The sequence below is a fragment of the Tachypleus tridentatus genome, chromosome 8, assembly GCF_004210375.1.
Source record: "Tachypleus tridentatus isolate NWPU-2018 chromosome 8, ASM421037v1, whole genome shotgun sequence".
Taxonomy (NCBI): Eukaryota; Metazoa; Arthropoda; class Merostomata; order Xiphosura; family Limulidae; genus Tachypleus; species Tachypleus tridentatus.
In genome coordinates this window covers 7536044-7561104 of record NC_134832.1, presented here as the reverse complement: position 1 = coordinate 7561104, position 25061 = coordinate 7536044, and the positions used below count along the sequence as shown (strand labels likewise).

Sequence of the window (25061 nt, the reverse complement as noted above, 5' to 3'; positions counted from 1 at the left end):
TGACAACACTACAGTAATATAATTAAAGAATTGTGAGCTATGTAAAATTTGTTTACCAGGTATAAACTAAAAAATATTCAAGAGGTATAAAGGTCATATTTGATGATATTTCAGGGAATTAATGAAATTTGATAATTTCCTACATTTCAGTGAAAAATTTGTAATTTTAATATAACATACCAAAGGAGTCATATAGCCCTTAAAGATTAGTTTTGCACATCCATCTGTCCTTGAGAAAAAAATTATAAATTTTAATTTTAATTGCCTTTTACCTTTCACAAATTTGTCAATTATTTTCTTAAATTCGTATAAGGTGTTGGTCTTCACTATTGTTGATAGAAATTCATTTCATAAGTAGGTAGATCTGTTAGAAATAAAAACTGTCTTAAATGTGGACTAACATGTTTTCTAATGTTTTATATCAGCATTTCATACTATTGGTTGTTTAATGAGATTAAAGGATGTTCAAGTAAGATTTCAGTAAAACTGTGTATTAGATATGATATTGTATGCTGTATTTGTCAGGTAAAGTTTTATGTAATATGATGAATCATAAGTTTGATGTAGTACTTTGTTATGTTATGTTATGTTACTTTGGAGAAGTGTTAGTGTGATTACACAGTTAAATATATATGCATTTGAAATACAGTACTCAAAAAATTTTTTTAATTAGTGAAATTTTGTTTTGTACATGTATATTTGCAGTTACTGTAATTACTTTAAAATAATTTGTCATTACAGGTCTAAAAACAATTGTAGGTGCTGTGATAGAGTCAGTAAAAAACTTGAAAGATGTAATAATTTTGACAGTTTTTGCACTCTCTATCTTTGCTTTGTTGGGTCTTCAAGTTTATATGGGCATTTTGACTCAGAAGTGTATCTTACAGTGGCCAGCAAACATCTCCGATTATGAATATGAAATGTTTGTTTCAAATTCTTGTAAGTAATCATATTTTATGAATTTCACATAACTTATATTAGTTTTGTTAATAATGACAATCTAATTCATTATTTCTTGCTGAATAAAACTGCAAGTAGCATAAAGTTTAAAGATAACAAAAGACCTCTTGGACCTTCTGGACTGTACTACATAGTAAATTAAACTAAAAAAAGCAAAACAAACTTAAAACCAGCTCTTTATCATTCAAATAATTACAAAGCCTTATGTTAAAAGTCTCCTACATCTACTCTATCCATCACATCTGAAAGCAATCCATTTTAAACCCTAATTCCTCTGTAAGAAAAATAAAACCATCTTAGCTAAATGACTTCTACCCTGAAAAAATTTACTTTTGTCCTTTAGTCCTACTATTCCTATCATAAAGTATGAAAAGAAAAGATGATGTATTGATACATCAGTTACTTTATTATTGCAAAAACTTCAGTCAGATCCTTTCTTAGTCTTCTTTTTTAATGAGAAAATTTCAGAGGCTTTAACATGTCTTTGTGAAATCTTTCCATTCTGGGTGTTATCCTAGTAGTTCTCTTCTGAACCTTTTCCAAAAATATATTGTTTTCAAAACTGATAAGGAATTTGATTTCTCCAATTTGTTGATATGATAAACATTTTAAAATATTTGTTTAACCAATATTGAGAGATCACATTGAAGTACAAAAAAGACATGTTTAAGGGTTCTGTTTACACTTTTGCTTTTCATATGCTGAACATTTTGAAGGAAGTTAAGGATTGTATATGAGAACCACTTACTACAATTTGTTCTAAATCCTTTAATAGTGCATTGGTATCAAAAGTTTGGAAGTTGGCTAATATTGCATTTTTTATCAAGGGAAGTAATAAAACAATTACATAAAGGTTTACTCAACAGTGAGTAAAGTTTTTGAAAGTGAAAAATGATGCTTTACAAAATTATTTAACAAAGTTCAAAATTCTAATGAACATGCAGCAGGTTTTACTAGAGAAATATCTTGCTTTACATTCTCTGAAAAGGGTGCTTCTTATTTAGATGAAGGTACATGTGTCGTTGTACTGTATCTGAATTTTTAAACATATTTGACTAGGTTTCACATGAAATGCTTTTAAAAAGTTATTTCTGTAACTGATAGGAATAGATTAACCCACTAGATAGAAAACTAGCTGCATAAAATGAAGCAGAGTTGTTATAAATGGAGTTCAATCAAACTGGATTAATATCACAAGTGCAGTGGGGTACCTCAGGGCTTAGTGTTAGGACCTTTGCTGTTTTTTTATTTATATTAATGACATGGGTGAAGAAATAATCAATACAGTGTTTAAATATGTTGATGATGATAAAGTTTTGGATGTTGCTGGCTGTAAGGAGGATACTGTTGCTTTACAAAAAAAGATTAGGTTTATTTGTTGAATTGGGCAAATAAAAAACATGTCATTTAACTGTAATAAATGCAAGTTGATGCATGTTAGGATATCACAGTTTTCATTATGATTATAATTCTGATGTGAATAAACTTAACAGTGTTGTGGAATAAAATGGTATTGGTGTTTTAGCTGATCAGTTTCTCAAGAAGTCCAAGTGATGAATTACTGATAATAGCAGGGCAAATAAATTTTTTTTTTATCTACAGACATTCTGAATACAATTGGAAAGAGCTGAGAAGAGAACTACTAAGATGATAGATAGATGGAAAGGTTATCATAAGAGGATATGTTAATATATTTGAAATTATTTTATCTTGATAAATGAAGAGTTAGAGCTGATCTCATTGACATATTTAAGCTTGTTAAAAGAATTTACAATGTTGATGCATAATCTTTTTTGTCTATTGTAATGTTGACAGTGGTAATACTAGAGGACACGAATGTAAACTTTGACAGGGTAAGACCCATTTTTAACTGAAAAAAGTTTTATTTTTCTAACAAGATAGTTGGTCTTTAAAATGAATTGCCTTCATATATGGTTAAGGGAGTTTAAGGGAAAGTTTGTTAAATATTTGAATAATAAGAGCTGGATTTGAGTTTTTTATAATTACTTTAAAGTTTAATATAATGGATGTGATAGCTTAGATGGACAAAAGGCTTTTTGCTATCCTTAATTTATATATATTTGGTTGTCCAGAAATAAATGCTGCCATTTTTGAACTGCAAAGTTTGGAAAAGTATAAACCAGTGTTGTAAAACATGCTTTAATCAAAGTAATCACCATTTGCTTCAACACACTTCTGCCAATATGTAACAATGCTGTTTATGCCCCTGCTGTAGAAATCACAGTTTCTAGAGTCATTGATCATCCTGAAAGCTTCTTCTGCAGCTGCTTGGTTTTGAAAGTGTTTATTGTTCAAAAAGTTGTCAAAGTACTTGAAATGCTGTACGGGAAAGGTCTGGGGAATGTGATGGATGAGACAGAACCTCAATTCCCAAATTGTTCAATTTTTGGAGCTTCATCCTTAACAGGCCTCATAATGCTGATTTTGTTGATCTTCAGTTAGCTCATGCAGAACTCGCTTATCCAACTTTTTCGTCTTTCCAATGACACTCGGGTGGTTGGCAATGCTTGATTTGCTTGTGTCTAGCTTTTTTACAAACTCATGTACTGTTCTGTGAGGGTCTGTCTCAACTGCTTCCCTTCATGTATTTCATCTAAGGATGGCTTCCTTCCACAAACTTCATGGTCTTCAAGACTTTCATTTCCATATCAAAACCTTTGGAACCAATGCTGAACTGTATGTTCAGTAACAGATCCATGGTCAAATGCTTGGTTGATGTTCCTTGTAGTTTCTGCAGCTTTTTGTCCAAGTTTGAAGTTGTAGAGTAAAATCAGATGAAAATCCTTCTTGTCCATGCTGCTTTGGGGGCTGTAAAACTCACTATGAATAGAGTTGAAACAGCAGACAATTAAGATACCTTGTAAGCGACAAACATTAGAGTAAACCAACCAATGAACAATAAGTTACTCAATATTCAGCTTCTAAATGTCATTGTGAGAATTCCAACATTTATTTTAGGACAACCTAATATATATATATAACATTTTTCTTAACAAAACTTTCTACCTATAAATAACTTATTAATCAAGATACAATAAACAATGAACATTTTAAATTTAAAACTGTTAATTTGTGTGTTTGGTTCTGATTATCTATTGGTAATTACTAACTTGTTGATTTGGTATGTAACCACATTAATATATCCTTTTTTTTTCCATTTGTAATATTAGAGAAATGTGTACATTCAAGAAGTATTGATACAAAGTAATGAAAACCCTGTGAGCCAACAGCTTTTGAAAGGCTTACCTTTTGAAAGCACTCAGGCTATAAGGTTTTGCTCTCTTTATCCTTTATCACTAGAAATTAATCTTAGTTCTTATTAGAATCGTGACAAATTTACAGTAAACAGGTATTAAAACAGACTATCTTGTATTTTGTTTATAAACTAACTGTTAAAGATGGTATGCTATAAATGTCTAATGTAAAACTGATTTTATTATTGTTTTTCTTCTTTATTTTCAGTGACTTAATTAATAGAATTTCATTTTAAACTACTAATTAATAGACTACCATTAATGACGCAGATAAAATGAATAGTCTAAAACATTAAATTTCTTTATTGAATTTGTAGAAAAATGTAAAATCGTCCATGTGAGGAAGATGAATTTAGAAAAGTGGAATTCTTAAGCCAATTAAATAAATTAAGATCAATTGACCTATTATAACTAATAGTATTGAATTGAAAATTTTGGAAATTATGATAAATGAACTGTTGTTATGAGAGTTAATAGGGGATCTGTTAATCAAGCTAGCTTTTCTTTATTGGTAATCCAGTAGTTTCTTGTGGTAAATGAGTTGTGGTTATTATATATATATTCATTCTTGTGGAACTTTTTTTTTAATATTTTCTTTATTCAAATAGCTAATTGGTATGAAGAAGATGGAGTTTATCAAGTATGTGGCAACAGCACTGGGGCAAAGTAAGAAGTATTTAAAAATAAGATTCTATGATGGAGTTTGATAGACACTTTTTTTGTGAATGCTGTGTTTTATAAGTACTTATCATATCTGTTTCAAATGTCTTCAGTGACAGGAGTTATGTTTTTCATATTTTTAGTAGTTTATTTGTTAGATCTGGATAGTTAGTGGAACTTGATAATTGATTACTCATTGGAGGTTTAATCAATTACATTCAACTAATTGATTGTTCTTGCATGAGATTTGGATAGTGGAGTAATGAAGTATAGTAATAATTGGAAACACTAATTTTAATTAGTGGATTATTTTTGTAGCATTAATCAATTCAAATTTAATTTTAATGAATTGAATATTTTACATGACATTGATCAAATTTTGTATGTAATCAATTATACTGAATTAATCACTCAGTTCTATTATTTGTGTAGGTGAGTATTTTTACTGAAATGTGATCAGTAAAAAAGATCACATTAAATTAACTGTGATCTAATGTTAAATGTGATTTAACATTTAATTACATAAATGTAATTTATCTAAGGTGTATTTATCTACATAATTTATGTAATATCTAAGGTGTTCAATCCCACCTTAGAAAACCTGATATTGTACAGTTATGTGTTCCATCAATAAAAAGATAGCTAAAATTTTGTGAATATTTAATTTTTGCTTGTCATAGTTGTACATTTAACTTAATTTGAATTGAAATATAAAGATTTTGTATGAACCAGTACTTACACCTGTATAATACTTCAGTGATGAAAGTTCTTTAAATTTAAATGTTATATTTACATATGATTTTAAGAACAAATATTTGTTACTATAAAATATATTAAAGTTACATTACTTTGTAACAACCTTTAAAATCCTGTATATTTATTTTTATAGAGTGTGTCCACCAGGTTATCAATGCCTTCAAGGTTATGGTGACAATCCCAATTATGGCTATACAAATTTTGATACATTTCCATGGGCATTGTTATCAGCATTTAGATTAATGACTCAGGATTTTTGGGAAAATCTTTACCAATTGGTAAGAATAATTAAGGTTATTTTAAGCAGAATGCAAAGAAAATTACAAAATATTCAATAACTTTTATTATCTTCACAAAGATACTTGGAGAAGTCTTTGGTTTTGATTATTTTGTAATGAATGAATAGTTTTTTCTTCACTCTTATGTTTTTTAACTTGGAAATTAGAATAATGTTCTTGAATATACAAAGGGCTCAGTATGTCTATTAAAATGATTGGTGCAGGTAGCCTCATTGTTTTGTGCCATAAAATGCCAAGCAAACATTAAAACAATTTTAAATGTGCAATTGAGCAAGTTATGTGACTATTACAGGTTATACACATTTGTAGTAGAATGGAATATTTCAGATCCACATGATGTTATCATACAAAATTTGTAGATAGTGTTATACCACTATCAAGTGATCTTTTCTAAGAATGGATACATAACAACAAATATTTTTTCCAATAAATGTTCATGTGCTTAGATTGTAAAGATATATTTTGAAAATGTACCTCCTTTAACAGTACAGATTTTACTCAAATGTTAAGTGTTTGTTTTCTTTGCTCATCTAAGCATTGGTTTGATTTTTTCTTGCTTACTCCAGTCCTTTATTTCCCACTGAATTGCCTTTAGCAATATCTGTCTCTTGAGGTTCTTATTTATGTCAATACATCTTCTCTCCTGGATCTATATATATATAAGCACCATATTCAGATAACAGTGTCAATTTATCTGTAGTACAACTGTTGAAAATACTCTGAACATTCCCTGTGTTACTTATTTGATTAAAAAAAAAAAGACTTTGCTTGGTAAGCTGATATGTGATATGAATCCCTTGAGTAATGTATCCAGCATTAAGGCAATTGGTTGTCTTCAATCCCACCTTTTATATATATATCATTGCTCAAGAATTGAAGGAGGGGATTTGCTCTCAGTTGAGACTGTTTGTGACCTTGTCTGTAGTGAGATGTGGACATACATTCAGTCCAGTGGTGTTTTCCTAGGTGGAGTCTAAAGCTGCACTTGTGGAAGATTCTGAACATTCTGTAGATGATTTAGATTTTCTTTTTCTAGAGCCTTCCGTCACCTTTGTCATTCGGCCAATTTGGAACAGCCATCTCTGTCTTTTTTCGTCAGTTGAAAAATCAAGTGTGTGGTATTTTGGGTTTTCACCAATTTCTTTTGAGTCTAAGCTTTTCTTGAAAGCAGAATGGTTTAAGAGTGAGTTTTCACTCCATCCACTATTACTGTTGTTTATGCAGGGATATTTACTGCTCAGTTATGTTGAAAGACAGCTATGCCTCTTCTGCCAGGTGAAAGCATATTTAGACTCTCAGAGAATGCATGCTTCTAGAATTGTGATGTTTCAGAATGGAGCCTGAGGTCAACCTGAAAGGATCAGTTTTCTAGGATTTGACTGACCAAAACTACAGTTCTGAGATATTTATCATCCATATAACTTTTATCAGAAGTTTCTTGGTAATTGCTGCATTAATCTTGAGAAGGGGTGAAGTTAGAGCCCTCCCACCTGAGACCCTGAATATTTTTTTAAAATGTTTCTCCTTGATGATGGTAGGACCAGCACTAATCTATGCATGAACCATACTCATAATACTGGTTTATATTTGACACTCAGCTATCTGGTTGGGTTAAACATGGCCCTTCTTTTTGATCAATGTTAGCAAACTACATTGTTCATGGAAGAGGATATGTTAACAGAAGCTGTCAATGTGTGTCAGTGCACAACATGATCAAGAAATATCTCCACTGGAAAATTGAAGCAAGTTCATTACATTTAAGTAGCTTCCACAACATATATTTACCCATCACATTTCTCAGTAGCCTGAGAATGTAATAGGTACTCATGCTATTGCATTTGAAGACATGCTAGTCAAGTCAATGAATGCAGAACTTAAGGATTTCAGTGAAATTAGATTGTTGAAGCAGAGGCTTTGAAACAGTTTGTCTACACGAGAGAGATTATAGAAAACATAGAGGTTTGTTTTGCATCTGACAGTCTTATAAGTCATTTGCAATGTAGTCTGTGCTGCAATGCTACTGTCAAGGCTCATGTTCATCAGAAAGAGCATGGATAATGTGGCAATATGTACTGTAACTGCATGATTACATTCCATAATCAGTTTCATATAATATACTCTACCTCTGTAAAATACACAAAAAGGAATAATAAAGTATAATTGGAAACTTAAATTTTGAATTCAAGTAAATGAAGATATAAAGGTCAATGTGTGTTACATCACATCATGTCATGTTCGATTTCTTTTGATTCTCAAAATAGGAGGAATTATAAAAGCCAACATGCATTTATCCAAATTGAATACTGTCTGCCCATTATGATTTTAGTGACATGGGTGCAGGTGGCCATGAGGAGGTGCACAAAATTTGTCATGAAATGAAACATATTGATTCAATTTTAAATATAAATTGTTTCTGAGTTAAGTTATTTTATGTTATATCTTTAACATTTTTAATAAAAAAAACAATTTTCTTTAACCAAGGAGGACTCTTAAATTAAGAATTCAACAAATTGTTTTCCAGTTTTGTTGGTAAGTAACATGACAAAAGCAATTACTGGATCATAATGTTATCAAAACCCACTGGCTTTTCTATATATTAGGATTTGTTAATCTAACTGATTTTTACTGATAATTATTCTGTGAATAAGCTACAAATTCATTTCATGATCATGTTCTTAATTTTAATTTGCTGTCAAAGGAATTTACCAATGATTGACTGCCTCAGCTGCACTTTTCTACCTTTCAGTTGGTCAAGCTTGATTTTGCAAAATTTATTTATTTCAGTTAGCTGTGAAACATGAGATTAGGGTATTCTGTAGGGTGGGGTGGTAGTACTTGCACCATTATTTTTGTTGAGCTATATGCTAGTCTGTAATAATCAAAATATGATTAATATATTAACATGGAACAGATCTTTATGATTTTCAATAATTTCTGTACTAATGTTACTAAGGTTACTGAAATCCTCTTAAAGTTTATTAGTAAAACCCATTGAAGATTCTTTGTAGCAATAAACGCATACTGGAGAAAAAGTTAGAATGATCTGTATAATATGTTGTTCTACTTCTGTTATGAATAATGATGGCATCAAAATGTGATGTTGATTCTTTAAGATGATAATAGATATTCCCATCGTAGAAGTTGGTACCATTTCTCAGTGCATGCAGTGTGTGATTGGCTCAGGAAAAAAAGATAGTATTCATTACCTTCTCCTGATATAATATTCAAACACATCTCGGAGATTTTAATTTGTGTCAAGCACAGTAGACTGTAGTTGTTATGGCAGATATTACAAGTCTATTATGTTTCTGAAATCAGCCATTATTGACACAGAATGAAAGAATTGTGAACCTGAAACCCTCTGAAGGCATAGAAATACAGCATGAAAGCGTTTACGTGATCAACCACAATCCAGTAGTATTGATTGGCTTTCATTTGGGTCTCCAATATGCTCATATGTCCTAAGCCAGTCATATTTGACATTTACTCAGTTTATTATTTCACCTAAGTCATCATGAACAATATATTCAGAATAACCTCAAGATGACCTAAGAAGGTTGAAATGTTCTTCTGTACTTTAGTTCAGAGTTTTAATACCCTTATTAGTTCTCTTGAGAATATATTTCTGCTGTTTAAAGGTTACCTGTCTTCCCTTGTGTATCTATCATTACCTTTTTACCTTTTATTGTAATGATGGCTCAATTGAAGACATGACCTAGGAAATCCATCATCCAATGCCTAACCCATGCTTATGTTTGTTCACAGATTCCTCTGTCTTGATAGTGTGCAGTTCTCAATACCTGCATTCTTTCTGGGTCTTATCTCCAGAGGAGAAATATCTTCATATTACCATCCCCTAGATATTGGCTGCTCATTGTGCTTGCCATTCTCTTCCATCTTATCTGTTTGGTCCTTTTGATATAATCCATTCTGAAAACTTCAGTGTCACTTATTTCATTAATTAACAGGTAGGTACTCACTTTTTAGTGGCTTTTGCTTACTTACTGTATTTTCTCTTTTGGGCTCATGACCACTGCATTCAATTGTTGACATGTTATGTCCCAAGAGGTTGGAACTTTGACCTTATTTCACAAATCTACTGCTCTGGCAGTGGATACTCTGTGTCTATATTGATTCCGTCTCTTTATATGTATTTGTCAATGTCCTTTTATCTCTTCCTTTGTCATTTTCTCTTTCTTTATCCAGTTCTTATTGGCCTTTTGTTATCAATAATCTTTATTTTCTGATTTCTCTTCCAGAGGCAAGTTATTTATTTTTTGACTCTTCCATCCTCCCTGAGGTTTGAGATTTCCAGGAGATTGATTTGATATTTTTTTCATTTATTCTTCTCTGTGCAATTCTTTTGACCCAAGTTGACCTACTTGAGCATTTCATTGTTATTTCACTTATACTGCTTCCTTTTATGGCAGTCGACATTATTTTTTCTTCCTGTAAAATTCGTTTTCTTCTTGTGAATTATCATTTTTTTTACATTGACTGAGTACTGTTTTCTTCTGTTGGTGATGACGTTTTTTTCATGTCATTTTTCATTAAGTTTGTCATCTTGCTACTTTTGCCTCTAGCCTTCAACTTATCTTGAACTTGGATATGAGTTTGCAGGTAGGGAGGTGGACAATCCTCAACATCTTCATATCACATTTCTTATACCATAATGTGGTTTCATCTGTCTTTGGTTTTCATCTCTTTCCAATCATCATTCTCCAATTATTGAAGGGGCTTTGTGAAGGTGAATTGTTCTTTTTCTTCTTCTTCTTTTGTTTTTTTTAGCTTATTCAACCAATTTATTTTTCTATACATCTCAATACCACAGATTATGGAACTTGTAATTTGGTCAGTATTACCTCAAAGTCATTGAATAAACAATAACATCTAGTCTTCAGGTCATCTGTCCCTGATCCTTACCCCTTGTTGAGATGAGTCTTCTTCAAGATTCCTTTGGCAGTTTATACATATATATATGTATTTTAGCTTCTTGCCTGTGCAGAGATTCATGCAAACATAAGCAGTGGCATGATGGCAACTCGTGATCTTGCACTTACACCTTATTAGCAGTTGCTTTTCGTATTTGTAGTAACCTATTGCATGGTTTTTCAAACTATTCTCAGCAGAGCCCTTGGGCTCTGCTATAGTTGTCTGAGGCTCCATGAGGAAATTTTAGAATGTTAATATTTTTTCCTAAAACTATAAAATTGAATCAGAATACATTATACAGAAAAGTAAAAAGCAAAATATATTTAATATAACATGTTTATCATGTGTTGGATGTTTTAATATTTTATTTTGCCTGATGCCAGATGATCTTATTTAGCATAGGGGAAATTCTTGCTGTAAAAGTGTCAATACAATCTCAGTTAGGCCTGGCATGGCCAGGTGGTTAAGGCATTAAACTCATAATCTGAGGGTCATGGGTTTGAATCCCCATCATACCAAACATGCTTGCCCTTTCTGCCATGGGAGCATTATAATGTAACAGTCAATCCCACTATTTGTTGGTAAAGAGTAGCCCAAGAGTTGGCAGTGGGAAGTGGTGACTAACTGCCTTCCCTCCAATCTTACTCTGCAAAATTAGGGACAGCTAGTGCAGATAGCCTTAGTGTAGCTTTGTGTGAAATTCAAAACAAACAAACAAACATTCACAATTAACTTCTACAATGACACCACTGATTGCTAGTAGATATGGCACCACCTCAAGATCACATGTGTCTTTGGATATGCAAAATAGCCTAGTAATTTTTGTATAAAGCATTGGTTAACCCTAGGTAGTTATGCCAACAGTCTTTTAATAGCTGGATCCTGATTAGTGGCTAGATCTCAAATGAAATAAAACATGACAATGTAGCTGAAACTTGTCCAAATTTGAAACATTGTTATGCAATTAGATGCCGTATCAATTGTTTCAACTTCAGAGTATATTTATATGAAGTATAATTACATTTATGACATTTATAATTAATAATTGTCAGGTTAGATTCATTGTAGTTTAATTATACAAAGTTGATACTAATGAACTCTATCACATCATGTTTCATTTTGTTCAAGATTTAGATGCACATTATATTTGGTTTTATATTTTATTATTTGGCTTAAATTAAAAAAAAAAAGTTGAAAAAATAATAGGTTACCCCTTTTCCTTTAGAAAAATATATTATTCTAGCTGCCTAGCCTCTTTTCCACAAATCTTTATTTTTGACTTTGTCATGGCAACACTGATCTTAGGTCAGCATGCCATTGTATGATAATAAAACTCAAATGCTTGAACGAGCTTTCATTAAGAAGCTATTTTGTGTCTGTAGAAATACTTTTGAAGTGACAAAAATATAAGAATACTTTTTAGACAAATTAATAATTAGTTGTCACCCTTATAATGGATAAGTGGCTGAATATCAGAAATAAATTTGATATGAGTAAAAATCTTCGTAGGCCTAATATGAATTCATCGGCATTATCATCACATGCAAGCACTTCAGTGCAGGATGATGAAAGAAATACTGAAATAAGAAAGAGAAAAAAGTGTAGTGAAAGTTTTATTGAATATCGTTTTACATGGAAAAGTAATGAAGATGGACCTAGTGGGTTGTTGTGTTGAATGTGGAACAGCATTGAGTAACAGTAGTTTGCATCCAGTAAATTTAAAATATCATCTAGAAAGCAAACACTCCCAATTAAAAAATCCAACTTCCAAGCCTTTCAAAAGAAAGTGTTTGCAATTAAATGTAAGGAAAGCTACATTTTATTTGTTTGGACAACAAAAGTGCTCTTACTGCTTCATATCATGTTAATTGCCATATTGCAAAAGCAGATGAAACTCATACAGTTACAAAAAATTTGATAAAACCATATGCAAAGGATGTGGTAGAGTGCACGATTTATGAGAAATTTTTAAAAACATTAACTCTGTGCCCCTTCCTGACAAGTAGGTTTGTTGAAGAATCGAGGATATGTCAGAAAATTGCTTAATGGAGTTAATAAGGCGAGTAAAAGTGAGTCCAACTTTTTCGCTTCAGATGAGTTAATTAACAGATGTTGCAGGTTATGCGATGTTGCTTGTGTTTGTTCTCTATATTCAGGAAGCTAGTTTTGAAGAAGACCTGCTAATTTACAAATCTTTGCCTTTTCAAACAACTGGCAAAGAAATATTTAAACTGATCAATTTATTTATGGAAGAACATGACGTCCAGTGGCAGCTTTGCTCAAGTATTTGCACTGATGGGTCTGCAGTTATGATTTGAAAATTTGTAGATGCAGTGACATGCATAAAAAAAGAAAAACCTGGACATTGAGAATATCCACTGCTGTCTTCATCATCATGCACTTGCAATGAAACGAATGCCAGAAGACTTAAAAGAGGTATTGAGTGATGTCATAGATATAGTGAATATTATAAAATCAAGATCTCTCAGTGTGAGAATCTCCAGTTTGCTCTGTGAGGATATATATGAAGTTTCTATAAAAATTTGATGCTTTATGCTGAAGTCCAATGGCTTGCTTTGTTTTATGAACCGTGTGAGGAGATAGGTTTCTTTTTATCTGAATGCCATTTTGAACTTGCATACAAATTAAGGGACAAATGCTGGATATAGAAAGTGGCTTACCTTTTGGATGTATTTGCTTATCTAAATGAAGTGAATGCTACAATACAAGGTACATGAGTAACGTACTTCAAAGCTCAGAGTAAAATGGAAGTGCTTCAACATAAGCTAAAACTTTTGGTTGAATGTATACTTATGGAAAAACTTGATTGCTTCAAAAATCTCGGTGGTTTTTTTACTTATGAATGAAATTTCCTTAAGTGAAGATGCAAAAGTTTCAGTGTAGCAGTAAAATTACTGAGGATTCAAAATCCCTTTGTTGACCCTGCAAACACCAATGATTTTCCTTTGAAAGAGAAAGAACAGCTTATAGAACTTTCAACTGTTTATGCCCCAAAAACAAAGTTTCAGCAGGAAGAAATTACATAATTTTGGATTCAAATGGCCATGGAATAGCCTGAGATAAGTAACAGAAATTTGAAAATTTTGATGCATTTTCCAACAACATATCTCTCTGAGCAAATATTTTCACCACATACAGCTAGCTACAAAGACCAAATTCAGAAACAGGCTAAATATTGAAGATGATTTGCATTTACAGGTAATAACCATAACTCCAAATATTGAGCTACTTTGTAAACAAAAGCAAGCCCATCCGAGCAACTAATAAATAAATAAGTACACTGTACTTTACTGATATAAATTCTGCAAGCAGAAAATTTTGAACAAGTAAGTAGAAATAAAAATTTTTCTTTAAATATTGATATTTTTAATAAATTTATATTTTAAAAGCTTGAAGTAAACTTTATCTGGTGGTTGCTACTGACTGATTGTTTCTATTTTTAGTGTATTTTTTTATTAAGGCTCTGGAATATTTTTCCTTTATGATGTGAAGCTCTGCAGGTCTAAAAATTTTGGGAACCTATGACCTATTGCAAAGTAAATGAATGAGAGACCTTATGCAGATGTAATGGTTTCTCTTTGGTCTGAATACCTCCTCAATATCTGAACAGCATGTAACTTTCTCCCTCATATTTTATTATTGTGAGTTTTTTTTTGCTGTTTTTTTTGGGGTTTTTCTCTTTTACACACCTAAAATGCTAAGGAGGTTGATCTGGAGAGTTACTCTATGGATTGGTGTAATGGGGTACTTACCTGGAAGCTCAGTAAAGACCACCACTAACACTAAGAACCACCCAATTCCTTACAGGTATGCCATTAGGATGAATCTTGCATTCTCTCCAGGTTTTAAGTTGATTCTTCCCTGTACTTACTTATTCTGGTAAGTATTTCACATAAATATTTCTCCACCACTGTACAAATTGACTTACTGCATTAGCCAAACTACATACACAAATATGGTGCTGATCTTCTGAGCTGTACCAGCTGATTGAGTGATATTTACATTCTGCTCACCTATGTTATACTTTAATATCATGCAGGAAGTATTCCCTGCAAGAGATGTATGCAGCCTTCTGCTGAACATATAATGTTCCACTAGCTCCATACTTTTCTTTAGAGGGTAATTTACTACATGATTTAACCATCTCTGTTGTTATATATTATCAGAAATGAGTTCATCTTTTTAGTTTTCTTTATTTACACCAGTCCCTCCACTATTTTCTCAGTGTAGAATTCTAGCTAGTCAATTTACTAAAGGGGTAAGTAGCATTTACGAAGTTAACATTTTCTTTACCTATAAGTTTATTTTATATCTCCACAAAAAGTTAATTTTTGCCTTTGTTAACACACACCACAGTTCTGTAGAGAGATGTGTATTTATATGAAATACATTTTCAGGTAAGAAAATTATTAATGCTTATAGCTGGCTTACTTCTTGTTATCTATACATAGAAGAATTCAGTGTCTTTACCTGGAGGAAAATATCTATCATTAAAACTTTAAAATTGTGGAAAATCAGAGTATGTATTACTTGTACCTTTCAGTTATCATTGAGACATTTACTATTATTGCATTTTCACATATTTAATTGTCTAATGATAAAAATAAGAAGTTTCTTGTGTTTAATTCTTGCAAAGACAGTTGTGTGGCTTTGATTGGCTATTTTCAGCTGGTTTACTTAGAAATATACTCTTCAAAAAAGAAATGCAAAAGGGATATTTTTGTTATTTTAAAGAGAAATATATGTAATAACGTTACAAGCTCAAAGTATGTGATGTTACACGTGTTAAGGCACTGATTGTCAGACCAAAATGACAATAAAAGTTGTGCACTTTGAAAACAGAGGAAAACATCAGATTTTTCACCAAAACGCATTCGTGTCCAATAAATTTGTTTGAGAGATCTGCATGTTCTGCAAGTGCAACATGTGCAAAATCCCTATAAAAGTGACGGGTTCTCGGTTTCCATAGCTCAGTGTTAAGCCACCGACACGCAATACAGTTACGCCAAGACTGACTGAAGCACAACACAACAATGCCATTGGTCGCTTGGAAGCAGGCAAATCTCGATCAGATGCTGCCAGAGCTGTGAATGTTCACCCAAGCACCATGGCAAGGCTATGGAATCGTCACCAACAACATGGATCAACTTGTGACCATCCACGATCTGACAGACCTCGTGTGACCACGCCTGCACAAGATCGCTACATCCGGTTACATCACCTTTGGGATAGGACCACCACTGCGACGTCTACTGCCTGAACCATACCAGGGCTGCATAGGATTTCCGATCAGACCGTACGCAACCGTCGACGAGATTCTTAGGCCCCATGTGCAACCCATCATGGTGAACATCAACGATGTTTTTCAACATGAAGACGCCCGTCCTCACACAGCTCGACTCACCACTGTTTTCTTGAGACACCACAACATCAACATTCTTCCCTGGCTCTCCAGATCACCAGATTTAAACCCCATCGAACATCTTTGGGACGAGTTGGACCGAAGTCTGTGACGGCGACAACCTCAACTGCAGACTCTACATCTGCTTGCAGCAGCTTTGCAGGCTGAGTGGACAGCCATTCCACAGGATGTGATTCGTCATCTCATCGCTTTCATGGGCAGGAGATGCCAAACAGTTATTGATGCTCAAGGGGGACATACTCGTTATTGACGTTGAGTGACGTTAAACTTCAACTAGTGAGCATGGACTTCGCCTTTGCAGACTTTGGATGTTCAGCAGTGAATGTGCAAAGTTTCACACATGTTATACAGAACTACCCAGAATAAACTTGTTAACAATATGTCTCAAATTTTGTTTTTTGCATTTCTTTTTTTGAAGAGTATATTTATATATGATAAAAATGCAAATAGCATACATAATGTAATAACTTGTTTTTTCAGGTGCTAAAAACTGCTGGTTCATGGCACATGCTTTTCTTTGTTTTGATCATCTTCTTGGGATCCTATTACCTGGTTAATCTGATTTTGGCTATTGTGGCTATGTCTTATGATGGATTACAGAAAGAAGCTGCAAAGGAAGAAGAGGAAGCAGCTGCTGAAGAGGCTGCATATGCTGCCAAACAGGCAGCAAAACAGGTATGATAGTTTTTTGAATTAATGAGGATATTCTTTTCTCAAAGTGGAGAAGACCTAGTAACATAACAGGGACCTGTAAAGCACATAATATAGACTGTATGGTGTTATGAGGACAAATGCTCTACTTCCATAACTAATTTTTTTATTTTCTCAGTTCCGTATGTGTATGTTATGGCTCAGCATACAAGGATGTTGCATATTTACAATACTTGATTTATCAATCTTAAAATAACTAATAATGAGCAATCATGCAGCATTAAGCTGAAGATCTGTTATTGTCATTTGTGCATACAGAAATAAGTGATTATGTGATTTGTGTATTATGGTAATAAATCATGCATAATGGATGATTATTTTGCAACAGATACCTCCATCTTTAAGAACAATTAACCGTTTCATGACATCCTCAGTGTGACATGTATGAATTAAGTATTTATTCTATAACTTTTGAAGGAACACATGCTGCATCAAAGTTATAGTATAAATATTAACTAAGATTCTAAGTATTGTGTACACAAAAAACTCTGATTTTACAATCTTTGCTAAAAGTCTACCAAATTTTGTGAAGATACACATGCTATATCAAATGTTGTAGTGCAAATACTTAACATGTGCAAATATGTAGATGAACTCACATACATTATACTGAGCCTGTTGCAAAAGGGTTAATGAAATATTTTACTAAAGATTTATTTGGAAAATATCAAAATATCAAGTCTGTTGTTTTACTACTCCAAGTGCAAATGATTTTCATGTTATCATTGAAAAATTTGTTTTCAGTAAAATTTTATATTTTGTCTATTATTTTCTCTTCTCTAACTATATAGAGTCTGTCAATTTGTTCTATCTCATAAGTGCCATAAATAAATTAGGAAATTAATATAAATCATGCTTTTTTTTCTTCTAGAATGACTACAGATTATAACACAAACACAAATGTTTAGTCCAAGTAGCTTAAATATCATAACAGTATACATTTATATTTAATTGTATAAATAACTATATTGGTATAATATAATTCCACTATATTTCATCAAGTTTATTAACTAAGCTGTATTTTGTCTAAAAAAAAATATGTAATTTCAAGCAGACTAAATTCACAATCTACCTGCATGAATGAAATCTTGATTCAAAAGAATGAGATGGCCTTCTAACATTTTATAATGGCTGATAAAGCCACTAGGAGAGTGTTCTGAGCTTTTGTTTGGTTATTCACATCATATATTGAAGTATATATAAGGAATTGTTTCCAAAAATAGAAAGAGGTGAGTGGGATCACTATGTTTGATACAGTATGTAAGATATGAGGTTCTTGTTTTATATTCTAGCTTCTCAGTACCACTAAAGACTTTGTACATCACAAACGTATAATTTGAACTAATTCTCTATCCAACATTCAACATGACACAAAAATCAATATTTAGCTGTGTTTTTCTAAAATTTACCTTTAAATTAAGAAATTTACTAATAAATAATATTAAACTTTGAACTATAATCTACAACTTGATTCCAAAGTTATTTACATAAATTCATAAAATAGTATTTCAAAAAAATTGTGAAAGCAAATCAAGAAATACAATGATGTGGCATTTGACCCACGACCTGTCTGCAATAGGGTTAATGCTAAATTAGTTCCTCACAAGTAACTGAAAGTTTTCAATTTGTACAATATATAAAAATAAATACTATAGTAAGCAACATTTTATTTTATAAAAATTTTATTTCATGTATGAGGTTAAACTGTTTTGTGGTTTGAGATTTTGAATTTAAAACATAAGAAAATTACATTCTAAGTTGAGATATATACATATATTCTTGTAATTATTTTAGGAATATATGAATTACCAGAGTTATTTATAGTTTCTTTCCAAAAAATAAACTAATATATTTGAATATTGATCTGTTTTTGGTAAATACCTGGAATTGGTTATGAGAAGGCTTTCAAAAGGGCATACCATCAAATTATAATAGATGTATTAATCAAGTATGACACAGACAGTAGGGATGTGACATTCATCTAGAATCTTTTCTTGGAGAAAAAGCAAGTATTTGTCAAGTGGAATGTCAATCAGTTACCTTCACAATTAAGCATGATGTAAGACAAGGTTGCATGCTTTCACTAAAGTTATTCAGTTTTTATGCAGAACAGATATTTTGAAAGAAAGATGAACTCCTAGGAATAAGAATTAGCACTGATATGTGATGACAATACCAGTGCTGCTGGCAAAGTCAGAAAAAGCATTACAAAAGAATAATGGACTTAGTGAGTAGGAAAAGTTTAGAGTACAGGTTGAGCATGAATATAAAGAAGACAAAAACTTTAGTTCTGAGGAGACATTACTTATCACCTTTAAATATAATATATACCTTAAATGAGAATGTTTAATTATACATACCCTGACCTTCTTTATAGTCTTGGACACTGTTAGGGTAGAATATTTGATCCTCTATCAGTGAAGGCCAGTTTTTTTCAAGGTACTCCCATTTAACTCACAGCAAGCTTTTTTCAAGATTCAGATCCATAGATCCCAGCCCTGAAAAGGACCACATTATAGTATGCTTGAAATAAAATCCAGATTATCAAATTTTTCTAATGAGAAGAAAAATTATGTTCAGCTCAGATTATTTTAGTCTATTTAAAACAAACAAAGCAGAACTAAATTAACAAGTTAAGATAACAAAATCAATTTTAAATCTCAAACCTTACAAAATATGTTAAGTATTTCAAACAGAAACAAACATGCTCTGTCTGTATCTCTCTTCTGCTCCCCATGATGATAGCTCATGCTAAATGAAATCACCACATGTAAACATAAGCCACATGTATCAACACACATGTGTTTCATCCACAAATACCTCTCAATGTTCCAGCAATCAGCATCTTAAGAAACAGCAGCACAGCCATCAAGAAACTCTCCTCATTTTGTTTTACTTTCGGATATTCTCGCAGCTTCTTCTGACGATTTGAGACAATGCTGCCCACCAGCAGCAGAGTGATATATCTGCAGACTTACAACTTTAGAAACCAGGTTTTGTATACCCATTGTGTAGTTTTGTGCTAATTTCAAGCAATAACAACATCTTGAGGCAATCCCATTGATTAGACCAATACAAAGATTTAAAAAAATGGAAAAACTACCATATGATAACACTGGTCAACAAAGTTTTTGTTGCATTTATATCAAACACTTGGTATTACATAATTTCTTGCCCTGATTTCAGATCTGAAGTTAGTTTTTTCCTCAGTGCTCTACTTTTTTTGCAATCAAGGTATTTGAAAATCTCAAAATTTCGTCATCATCACATTGACGTCGTAGTCTATCATGAAAAATATGTGATAAAATATGTTATAAAACTCTTTAATATAGCTGGGTAATAAAAAAGAAAATGCAAGATAGTATAAATGTATTCAAGTTATTTATATAAATTCAATTTTATATCAAGTTATAATTCAATTTATTTGTATAAAACTGATTAGTAGATAAGACACTTGCTACTATGAGGAGGCAAAGCTCAATTGCAGTCTACTCAGGCATAAATTTCCGCTTGTAGTTCTTGCGTTTGTGGACTGTCTCAGGGCATTCTCGCTTAATGCTCCAGCAGTAATCTGCCATCATATGTTTGTCCCATCTCTCTTGGTGACGCTCTTCCATGGTCTTGAGGTCCTGATGGAACCGCTTGCCTTGCTCGTCACTTACAGCTCCTGGGTTCTCAGGGAGTCTATCAAGATGACTGTACAGGTAATGGAGTTTGACACTTATGTTACATCCAAGATCAGTAAAAGCTGACAACATGTTCGCTACAAGGGTTTCATAGTTGTCAGCTTTTTTATTGCCGAAAGTTTGCCATCACCGCCACAAATGAAAGCCATGCAGTCCTTTCCTTGTCGCTCATTTTTCTGGCAAATTCTTGATCACGACAAGTGCACCGAATCTGTGGTCCATCAAAACACCTGCCTTGATCTTCTCGAAGGACAAACCAGGGAGCACAGAAAATATGTGTTGTAAGCATTCACCGTCAGTATTCAACGCCTTCATAAACTGTTTCATCAAGCCCAGCTTGATATGGAGAGGAGGAAATATGATCTTTCTCGACTGACAATTGGATCGTTGACAATATTTGGCATACCTGCCTTCAGAGTCTCAACGTGATGAGCCACTCCTTCTAGTTCCAGTGCTTTTCTCGAGCTCGGCTGTCCCACATGCAAAGATAGCAGGGTACTTTGTAAATCCTCTTTGTTGACCTAGGAGGAAATTAACTATTTTGAGGTCCACACAAATTGTCCAGTTGTGCTCGTGGTATTTTACTAGGTCAATCACAGTCTTAATGTCATTATATTCCTCTCGTAAATACACAGAGTGTCCAATTGGAACAGCTGCATAGACATTGCCATTATGAAGTAGAACGCACTTCAAACTTTGCTTAGAACAATCATTTGGATGGTATACTGGCATCTCTAATTCCTGGAGAAGACCTGAGATATTATGACAATAAACAAACATATTCTCTTCTGTAAAAAATGGCACAAAAGCCTGCTCCCGATTTTAGAAGTATGACACTTTAGTTGTATGGTTCAGCTGATTCTTTTCTTGCATCCTGGAAGCTAACACTTCAGCTGCATTTTTGGAGAGACCCAAATCACGCACAAGGTCATTCAACTCTGGCTGGCTAAACTGTTGAGGAGTTAATGACTGTGGGGTCTCATAAGAAGGATCGCCAGATTCTGAAAGTATTTCTTGAGTTTCACCAGCAGTCTCTTGCTCTTGGTCACTACCCACATCTTCAGATGGAAGAAATCCTTTAAAAACTGGGACTGGGAGCTCATCAGAGTGCAGAGCAGGTCGGATTGCTGAGGGGATACTAGGATATGAGATTTTGTGTCTGTTTTTCTTGCCAATGCCCTTTGTATTGACCAGACAAAATAGCAGTCAGTTGTGTGGTCCATCGGTTCTTGCCAGGTCATGGGAATTCGAAGGTAAACCCTTACGTTTCTCTTTGTCCAGTCACGCAGCATTTCCTCGCAGTTATGACACACAATATGTGAAGCCCATTTCTTGTCTTGGTCACCAAGAGCAAGTCCAAAGTACGCTTTATAAGCACGCCTCACAAACGATGTTATATTACGCCTTTGACTAATTTTGAAGCATCCACAAATATAACAGAAAGCGTCCGCTTGTTCTCACATTGACGTCTCCTTGTAGCCATGATCAGATCTGAAACAAAATCAAAACAATTTTAATATCTCTGTTAATAACATAAACGTGTAAGTAATTAATTTGACCACAAAATCTAAACAATTTTAATATCTCTGTTGATAACATAAACGTAAGTAATTAACACGCTTCCCGCGATGGGACCTACCGGTGTCCCACTATTGTCTTACCTTTAACTAAGTTGCAGGCTAGAGACAAGTGTAACGACAACCTCACGTTATCATAGCTCATGCAGCACTGAAGCTGTCAGATGTACAAGAGCATCGCAGCAGTTGCCGGTTTGTCAATATAGGCATCGCGAGGAAACGGTTAATTTGACCACAAACGGCTAGAATGAAAAACTTAAAATTGCATTAAAACTAGAGCATGTAGAGCTGAACCGTTTTCATATTTGAATTTAGCAGGTCACAAAGGATAAGAATGAGTAAAAAAATCTTATGCAACTGAGATTTCGAAAAAATTTGTTGACCTGTGTAATCTACAATTCTCTAAAGTTAGGCATCGATTAATTTCAAGTCATGCAGCAGAGTGAAGATAAAATTAGGTTTTTGGTCACCCCTAATTATATTTTAGTCCACTTCAGGGAATTAAATACATATTAACCCTTTTGCTTTAAGCTTGGTATAACACACATGAGTTCATTTACACATTTGCACATGTTAAGTATTGGCACTATATCTTTTCAAATAGTGTATATATATATCTTCAGAAAATCTGGTTGACTTTTAGTAAAGATTACAAGTATTTTGTTTTTAAGAAAGTGTGTTTTTTTAAAAAATATTTTAAATAAGGATTTCATTGTGAAAATAGTCTTTTTTTGTTACTAGTCTGAGTGCAAAATGAATTCATGTTTTAATTAAAAAAACTATTGTATATCACAAAAATCTCATATTATTTATATAATCTCTAGAACCTCCTAAATACATTTCAAACCAAGATCTAAACCACTTTTTGGTAAGACTTTATATTTTGTGTTACTTTCTCTACTTTAACTATGTGGGGTCTATCACTTGATCAAACATGTGACCATCTTTAAAAAAAATAGGAGATAAATATAAATTATGCTTTTTTATACTAGAATGACCACATGTTATAACACAAAAATACATTTGTTTAGTCTGAGTAGCTTAAGTCTCATAACGTTATATATTTACATATATATTTATTATTTTTTAATTATATTGACCTTCCAGTCATGCCTAGCTAACATTACATAACTTGCATTGATGTGGTGCATATGCACTCATGTTACGTATCTATTAATATGAAACTGACCTATCTTCCCTGTCTTGGCTCTGTTTTAGTGGACTAGTATTTTGTAACATTGTCACATTTCAATTATGATACATTATGTATATATATATAGATTATTACTATTTAGAAATAAATTATTAAACTTATGTTTCCTAAAATATAGAACAATAAATCAAGAAGTAAAGCAAACAATTATGTCTTCTCACTATGATCTTTGTACTCTGTTGCTGCTAGACATAGGTTGCTAAGCCTTTTAAAATTTTGCACATGGAGGTTATCAAGCAAAATGTTTTTAGGTTTTATATATATAGTTGAATAACCAAAAAATCATAAATAACCACTGATACTATAGAATTCCATTGTAATTTATTAAGTTCAGTAACTGGGATGTATTTAAATTTAAAAAAATATGACTTTTAGTAAAGATTGCAAGTATTTTGTATTTAAAGCTGATCATTGAAATGTTGGATCAAAAGAACGTGGTAGCCTTTTAAAAGATTAAAATGGTTGTGAAAGCCACTCTGGGGGATATTCTAAGGTGTTCATTCACATATCATATACTGTAGTAGGAGTATATAAAGAACCATTTCAAAAAATGGAAAGGGTTAAACTGGGCCACTGTGTTTGATTCAGTACATAAGCTGTATCTCAGCAAAATAAAGATATGTAGTTCTTATATTATATTTTAGCTCCTTAATATTAGTAATTTGAATTCTTAATTTGTACGAAGTTACAGACTTAGTATTTTGACATCACAGACATCTAATTTTAAACAGTGCTGCATTCAACATATCACTTGACTCACTAAAATCTATATTTAGATGTGTTAATATTTACTTTTAAATTTAGAAATTAACTTGTATATAGCATTAAAGTTTGAATTTAATCTACAATTTGATTCCAAACTTATTGACATGAATTCATAAAATAGTAGTTCAATAAAATTTCAAATGTAAGTCAACAAATGTGATAACATAGCCTTTGACTTGTGACCTGTAGTGAAAGGGTTAATCTAAATTCTTACCATGTGTGAAAAGAGATTGTGAAGAGATATTTAAAGTTAAATTTAGTCAACATCTATGTTGATTGTCACATACTAGAACAAGTGGACAAGTTTGTGTACTTGGAGCAAATAATAATTGAATATGTTAAATGTGAGACAGAAGTCATGAAACAAAAATTACAAAAGGAAATTTTGTCAGTATGAAAATTGTGCTAAGTGCAAGAAGCATTAGGTTACAGACAGAATAGAAACTTACAAAATGTTATACACAATCCATTTTTCTGTATGCTGCAGAGACTTGGAGACTAATTAAAAAACTCTAGAACAAAATAGAAGCATTGAAAATGTGGATGCTTGAAAGAATATTGAAAGTATCAAGTATAGAGTATAAAACAAATGAAGAAATATTTGAAATGGCCAAAACAAAGCAGATATTGAAAAATGAAAATGTAAGTATTTTGGACACATTATCAGAACATGCAAGATTCAAGGAACTTTGATAGAGGTTAACTTTGGTAAAATGGGTTATAGATGCCATTGAGTGATTGCCGTATAGCTACAGTGATTGTGTGAAGAAAGCACCGGACAGAT

The 25061-nt window shown here is 32.5% G+C and overlaps 1 protein-coding gene across 12 annotated transcripts in view; it reads left to right on the top strand.

The window, feature by feature from the left end:
• Positions 1–25061, top strand: part of LOC143258477 (sodium channel protein para-like) — a 207065-nt gene that overhangs the window by 61138 nt on the left and 120866 nt on the right. For all 12 annotated transcript variants that reach the window (XM_076517512.1, XM_076517510.1, XM_076517514.1 and 9 more), the window contains 4 exons: positions 742–939; positions 4844–4901; positions 5785–5929; positions 16806–17000. In XM_076517512.1, the coding sequence (XP_076373627.1) occupies positions 742–939; positions 4844–4901; positions 5785–5929; positions 16806–17000 (596 nt within the window). The remainder of the gene's footprint in view (positions 1–741; positions 940–4843; positions 4902–5784; positions 5930–16805; positions 17001–25061) is intronic.